We start from the raw sequence: 7460 nt of genomic DNA on the forward strand, positions 1-7460 counted from the left end.
AAGCTTACATAGTGAGGGCGTCTCAAAGAACAAACCAACCGTGTCTTATGTTTGTTTGGCTTGCTTCATGTGAAGATCTGGTTACTCTAAAACGGGGTATGTAGCCCAGGCTGGCCTGGAACTCAGGGCAACCCTCCTGCTTCTGCCTCAGACTTATTTCCATAAATATTAGGGAGGAAATTATGTTCCTAGGGACATACATGAAGGAGGACTGCAAACTCAAGGTCTAAATTGTCTTGTTTCGAATAACGACAGGGGGGGGGGGGAGAAAGGAGAAGGGCGTGTAGATCGAGAAGAGATTATGCAAGTCAGCCCAGAACTTGCAACGTTAATATCCTTTTCCAAAGATGTAAATCGGCAGCAGACACTGAGAAGGCCACTAGGATGAACACAGCCTCTCCCTCTAAAGGGCTCTGAGTAGCGTTTCTACTGACATCCACAGCCATCTGCCGTCGACACGCCCACGACGTCGTCTCTGCGCCTACGTATCAGGTCCTGTGACCACGGACTCGCCAAGTAGTTTGTGCCAGGCGACCTCGCTCCCCCAGCCATCTCCGCAGCTCCTCAGCTACGCACCCAGCGCCCTTTCTTTCTCGCCAGAGGTGTCAAAGAAACTACATCTCCCGACAGGCAGCGTAGCCCCTTCCTTCCTCGCACTCCCTCTCCCGATCCCTGGCAACGGCGTGACGTGAGGGGATCGGGAGCTGCGGTCACCGCTTCAGTGACAGCCTACCCGGCGCGCGGGCCGGAGCGGGGCGAAGGCAGCCGGAGCCCGCGCCGCCCTTCCTGTTCGGCCTCCCCTGCAGCTCGCCGCCGCCCGGAGAGCCAGGCAGGGCCGCGCGCATGGCTTCTGCGGGCGCGCGGAGGCTCCCGGCCCCGACGCGCGCGGCCGCCCGGAGCTGCTGCGGCTTCTCGCTCTGCCGGGGCGCGCGCTCCGTCCCGACCCCGCCCCCGGGCCCTCCGCGGCCGCCGCGGCCAATGAGGTGAGAGGCAGGCTCAGACGTCCGCGCAGGACCGGAGGGGGTCGCCCGGCACCCCGAAGTCGAGCGGTGGAGGGTGGCAGGCCGGAGAAGGGCTGGCATTGGTGGTGCCCAGGGAGCTCGAATGGAGCTCAGGGGATACGTGTACGAGTTAGATGCTCGGGGCGGGTGCGTGCCAGCCACTTCTTGGCCCCCGCGGGCGTTCTGGTTTTGATGTGCCTGGCCTGACCCTGGAGTCAGAGATGCTTGCAGCAGTAGTGTTGCCCCGAAGGCAGCTGGCACTTCGGACATGCCCTTCCTTTTCCCATCCCCACCCCTGGCCCTGTCCTCAGCCGCCCTCGACCTTTCGCACTCGTGACTGCCTAGCCAGCCAGCCCAGCTAGCTGCAGCAGGTGCTAGGGGGAGAAAAACTTGCCCGAACGACCTTCCTCCGTGATGCATCCCTCTTCCCCTTCACCTGGAACTGGTTGAATACAAAAAAAGAATCGTGACGCTGCCTCTCCTTTCCTTTTGGCGCTAGGTTTCTGATTTCCTGTAACCTCTTCTTGCCTCGCGCTGCCCAGGTCGTGGCAGCCGAGGCTGGCCTACCTCCTAGTCGTTCCTTCATGGGCTTTGCTGCCCCCTTCACCAACAAGCGAAAGGCTTACTCGGAGCGTAGGATCATGGGGTGAGCACTCCTTTTCCCCCCTCCAAATAAATAACCATGTATAAATAAATAAGCAACGTTTTTGCTGCCAGCTTTTCAACCTAAATCTCCCACCTTTGTTGCTCTGCACATGCATTAGTCTAGAATTGTGTTACATCATAGAAAGGTATCAGACCGACTAGGTAGTTGGGTGGGTTCCCTGGACTACATAGCCAGAGCCTGTATCATTCATACGTATTGTACTCGCGTGTGTGCCACACATTTCAAGACAGACTCTCAAGTAGCCTAGGTTGAGTCGGGCGGTGGTGGCGCACGCCTTTAATCCCAGCACTTGGGAGGGAGAGGCAGGCGAATTTCTGAGTTTAAGGCCAGCCTGGTCTACAGAGTGAGTTCCAGGACAGCCAGGGCTACACAGAGAAACCCTGTCTGGGGAAAAAAAGTAGCCTAGGTTGGCCTTGGGCTTGATATACAGTCAAGACTTTGAATTTATATCTTGCCCCACTTACAGCTGGGATTATAAACATGTGCCACCATGTTGCTATCTTTCTACAGTACTGAGGATTGAACCTAGGGCCTTCCTTGTACATGCTAAGAAAGAACTCTTATTATAGGACTTAATTAAGCCACAGCCTTTTGTTACTGAGACAGGGTCTCACTATCTACCTCTGCTCATCTACCTTGAAACTATGTAGACAAGGCTGGGCTCAAGCTCAAGCCATCTGCCTGCTTCTGCCTCCTAAGCACTGGGACTAAAAAGGCTCTACCACTACCAATATATTAGGCTTTTTGTTTTGTTTTGTTACAAGGTCTCATTATTTAGGCTTGGCTGGCCTGTCTCCCAAGTGCTGAGATTAAAGGCATGTACCACCATGTCCAGCTATAGCAAAAATGCTTTCAAAAATTTAAACTAGAGGAATTGGGGAGCTGGCTCGATGATAAAGAGCAGTTGTTGCTGCAAAGGGTCCGGATTGTTTTCCCGCCCCATGTGGAGGTTTACCACGTCAAGCACCAGCATGTTTGATGCACTGATAAACATGGAGGCAAAATACTCATGCACATAAAACCTAAAATGAAAAAAACCTAAAAATTTAAGTATAAAAATATTGGGGGCAGGAGGTTGGAGTAATGGCTTAATGGTTTAGGAGCCTGCACTGCTGAGTTCAGTTCCTAGCACTTACACTGGGCAGCCTGTGATTCCAGCTCCAGAGGATGTGTCCTGTTCTGGATTCTATGGGCACCTGCACTCATGTGTATATCCCCTCCCCTGAAACATACACATTAAGTTTGAAAAATTTGGTGGTAGTAGAAGCTTACAGCTTTAGCAACCCTAGGCAGGAGGATCTCTATCAGTTTCAGCCCACTAACCTTGCACTGCAGGCTATACAACCAGACTTTATCTAGAAAGGAGATGGTGGTGGTGAAATGGCACTTGAGGTTAGGGTACCTGCTGCAGCCAAGGCTCACGACCCGAGTCTAACCCCTGGGTCTGCATGGTGGAAGGGGAAGACAATTGCTGGGGTTTGTTTTCTGACTTTCAGTACAAACCGTGGCACACATGCTCCCATACACAAATAGAGGTAAAACACTCCAAGTCAGGATCTTTCTGTGTAGCCTTGGCTGTCTTGGAACTCAATGTTTAGCAATCTTTCCTATGATTGTCACCTACATAGTAAATGACAGTGATTGGTTTTGGTGTTTGCCAAGATGGGGTTTCTTTGTGTAGCCTGGGCTGTCCTTGAGTTCAGAAATACACCTGCTTCTCTAGTACTGGGATTAAAGGTGTGTGGATACCATGCTTGGAGTAACCTATTTAAAAAATAAAAAAGACAATAGGGTATTATTTTTCTGACAAAAAAAAAAAAACCCAAAACAAAAAACCAACAAACCATGTACTCCGAGTACAACCGAGTAGGTTCTCTAAGCACTTGTTACATACATGCTGCTAGGCTGAATAGGTAAACAATTCCAATTGTTGAGTTACAGGTGAATACTGCAGCACCTATTTATTTATTTATTTATTTGTTGGTCTTTTGAGACAGGGTTTCTCTATATAGCCCTGGCTGTCCTGGAACTCACTCTGTAGACCAGGCTAGCCTCGAACTCAAATCCGCCTGCCTCTGCCTCCCAAGTGCTGGGATTAAAGGCATGCGCCACAACTGCCCAGCTTATTTTTATTTTTTATTTTTTGGATTTTGTTTTTTTCCGAGACAGGGTTTCTCTGTATAGCCCTGGCTGTCTTGGAACTCACTCTGTAGACCAGGCTGGCCTCAAACTCAGAAATCCGCCTGCCTCTGCCTCCCAGAGTGCTTGGATTACAGGCGTGCGCCACCACCACCCGGCTATTTTTAATTTTTTTAAAGACTTATTTTTAAATGCGTATAACTATGTGGGATGTGTGCACGCACATGACTGTCCGTGTCCTTGGAGACTAGATCCTCCTGGAGCTGAAATTACAGAGGTTGTAAACTACCGTGAGCTCCCCCATGAGGGTGCTGGGAATCAAACCTGGGTCCTCTGTGAGAGCAGCCGGTGCTCTAGCACCACCTGAGTATACGGTGCTGGGTCCTGGACTGAACAAGCAAGCACCGCTGATGCTTGAGCTCCGTCTCCAGTCCACACAGAGGCGTTTTACCCAGACTGCCTCATTCAGGCCTCATGAGCACACAAACCATGGATTATTAGCTCCACAGTGTTAAAAGCAACATGGAGGCACAGGGACAGTTTACCTAAGGCCACAATGTTAGCAAGTTGTAGAGGTGTGTTCCTAGCGCTCACGATGCTGAGGCAGGAAATCAGGAATTTGAAGCCCACTTGGGCCCCACAGTGTGTTTAAGCTCAGCTTGGGCCATACAAGACTTTTTTATTTTTTACTTATTTATTTTATTTTATTTTTTGGTTTTCTTTTTCGAGACAGGGTTTCTCTGTGTAGCCCTGGCTGTCCTCGAACTCAGAAATCCACCTGCCTCTGCCTCCCAAGTGCTGGGATTAAAAGTGTGCACCACCATCGCCCAGCTCATACAAGACTTTTAAACTCCAGTGGCTCAGCATGCAAAGGCACCTGCCAGCCTGAGGAGATTCCTCAAACCCACACAGAGCTGACCGCAGCAAGGTGTTCTCTGATCTGCGCGTGTTCCACATGAAACGGGAAAAAAAAATGAGATTTGACTACCAATAAAACTGACAGCCTGTCATGTACGGTCTTTACTGGGATAAAATAATATAAAAGCATCGTGGTCTGATGCTGTGTCTCGGTTGGCTGTGACAGACACAAGGTTGCTCAGCATGCACAAGGCTGAGTGTGATCCCTGACACAACACAAACCATGTGTGCTGTGCACATCTGTAATCTCAGCTCTTAGGAAGTAGAGGCAAGAACTTCAGAAGTTCAAGGTCACGTCAGGAGTTTAAAGCTAGCCTGGGCTACATGAGACCTTGTCAGGTGGGGGGTAGGGAAGCTCTCATTCTAACTGTAAAATACATCATCCGGGTTTGTCTTGTGTTCCTTGGTTAATGGGCAAAGGTCTCGTTTCAAGGCTGACGGCAGGGAAGCCGTGACCCGCTGGCAGTTCCTTGGCCTCCAATTCCTCTTGCTCTAGGTATTCGATGCAGGAGATGTTTGAGGTGGTGTCCAATGTCCAGGAGTACCGAGAGTTTGTGCCGTGGTGTAAGAAGTCGACGGTAGTGTCCAGCCGGAAGGGTCACCTGAAAGCCCAGTTGGAGGTTGGGTTTCCACCTGTCTTGGAACGTTATACCTCTGCAGTCTCCATGGTCAAACCACACATGGTCAAGGTGAGGCCTTCCTGGGAGGGAGTCCCCGTGAAGTTTTATGTTCTTTAGCAGTTAGTTTCATAGTCGAAGACTTCTTTGGCTTTTCCTGTAATTACTTGATGTCTATGTGCTAAAGGCTTTTTTTTAAAAAATACCAAATATAACATTAAAGGGAAGAAAACCACTTTTAATTATTTTGAGTCAGGCTGGGCCAACCTAGGCTATCTCATATGCTGTGTAAGTAGTTCCAGAGCTAAGCCCTCTGGTTCAGTGGTTCTTGACCTTCTTAATGCTTTAATGCAGTTCCTCATGCTGTGGTGACTTCCAGCCATGAAACTATTTCTGTTGCTATTTCAGAACTCAAAATATAACTTTCCAATGGTTTTAGGTGACCTGTGAAAGGGTCATTCAATGAACCGCAAAAGGGTTGAGAATGTTGCTCTAGCACTACCCCTCTTCATTAATGATAAGAGTTAACCAATGGAATATATTTTATTCCAGGCTGTTTGCACTGACGGCAAGCTCTTCAACCACTTAGAGACTATTTGGCGATTTAGCCCTGGTATTCCCGCCTACCCTCGAACCTGCACTGTGGACTTCTCGGTGAGTCAGGTTTTGTGACACCGGCCTGGGCCTGGGGTTAGAACTGAATACTAAACACTTCAAGTCATCAGGTACCCAGAGGTCTGAGTCCGTATTAGATCTACATCTTGCTCAGTTCTCAGCTGGAGTTCTAAGTGATGTCTGGCGGGGAAGAGGAGAAAACGACGCCCACCACAGACCAGTATCCTTGATTTGGCCAGGAGCCATCCGCCATGGTCTTGAAGCTTCTGTCTTTTGTGTTTCCAGATTTCCTTTGAATTTCGTTCTCTGCTGCACTCCCAGCTGGCGACCATGTTTTTTGATGAGGTTGTAAAACAGAACGTTGCTGCCTTTGAGCGCCGGGCGGCAACCAAGTTTGGTCCAGAAACAGCCATCCCCCGTGAACTGATGTTCCACGAAGTGCACCAGACCTGAGGCAGGGACTTGCTCGCTTGCCCCTAGCCCCTCCTCCTGCCCGGTTTTATTTATTTGGTTTGGATCTTGCTCTGAGAGAGGTCTAGGCTTCAGCTCTCGATTCTTCCTAAACTGGGCTGCGTGCTGTGCGTCTGGGCACAGGAGAGATAGTAGACACAGCAGTGAGACAGATGGACAGGGAAGGGCCTGGTGCATTCTGAAAGCCTCATGTGACCATGGCCACTGCACAACACATAAAAACCAGGGTTGTCGCTGTTTCTGGGCCTGGTCTAGAAACCTTACTAGTCAGTCAAGGGAATACAGTAGTAACTTCCTCACACAGAGATACTGGCTGGCAAGTACCTTTTATCCTGCTAAGATTTCTCAGGAGAAAAGGCAGCCGCCTCAGTTTAGGAACATGTCCGTGCTGTCTGACAGGTAGAAAGTGAGGAGCTGCTTTACCACAGTGCCACACAGCAAAGGAGGAGAAATCACTCATCAGTATTGTCCATATTGTTGGGATGCACTTCTTTTCTTCCATGTGGCCTGAGTTTTTATAAAACTTCAATAAATGGTGACAGTGTGAATTTGTCATTTTTTGGGGGGAGTAGGGCATTGTTTCTTGGGGTGGCGTGGGGGATAACAAAATAAGCAGAAGAGAGTCATAGCTTCCTTTCCTGTGGGAGTAAAGGTGTAAGACAGCCTCTTGGACATGGTGTCCCTGCTAACTATAGTAGCACATCCTGCATGCCAGGACCTACTACCTTCCCTCTTGCCTATTTATAGACATTTCCAGAAAGTCATCTGTAGCAGGAGTTTCAGGGCAGATTCATATGGTCTTAGCTGTCCCATGTATCTAATGCCCCCTAGGACCACCCTTATTTGGGAACCTCCTTTAAGAGGGTGGCAGGCAAGGAGACACACTAACTATAAGCACCCTCTAGTGTCCCTCCAGGCTTAGAGTTAGGAGTCCTACATTTGTCCTTGGTAGACTTCTTGTTCCTTTTACCCACTGGGCTAGACCAGCTCCTGGCCTAGTCAGGCATGCACGTGTGAGGTCTCTGTTATAGT

At 49.6% G+C, this 7460-nt stretch overlaps 1 protein-coding gene across 3 annotated transcripts; it reads left to right on the forward strand.

Annotated features, from left to right (window-relative positions):
• The first annotated feature begins 480 nt into the window (after nucleotides 1-480).
• Coq10a (coenzyme Q10A) lies at nucleotides 481-6976 on the forward strand. 3 transcript variants are annotated; one of them, XM_052164940.1, is made up of 5 exons: nucleotides 481-983; nucleotides 1501-1647; nucleotides 5192-5414; nucleotides 5895-5996; nucleotides 6243-6976. In XM_052164940.1, the coding sequence occupies exons 1-5, from the start codon at nucleotides 844-846 to the stop codon at nucleotides 6408-6410; spliced, it is 780 nt and encodes a 259-aa protein (XP_052020900.1). In that variant the 5' UTR covers nucleotides 481-843; the 3' UTR covers nucleotides 6411-6976. The 3 variants fall into 3 exon arrangements, with proteins under 3 accessions (XP_052020900.1, XP_052020898.1, XP_052020899.1); XM_052164938.1 differs by having other exon boundaries at nucleotides 482-983; nucleotides 5222-5414; XM_052164939.1 differs by lacking the exon at nucleotides 1501-1647 and having other exon boundaries at nucleotides 482-983; nucleotides 5222-5414.
• Nucleotides 6977-7460: the final 484 nt, after the last annotated feature.

Source organism: Apodemus sylvaticus, chromosome 20, assembly GCF_947179515.1.
Source record: "Apodemus sylvaticus chromosome 20, mApoSyl1.1, whole genome shotgun sequence".
NCBI classification, from domain to species: domain Eukaryota; kingdom Metazoa; phylum Chordata; class Mammalia; order Rodentia; family Muridae; genus Apodemus; species Apodemus sylvaticus.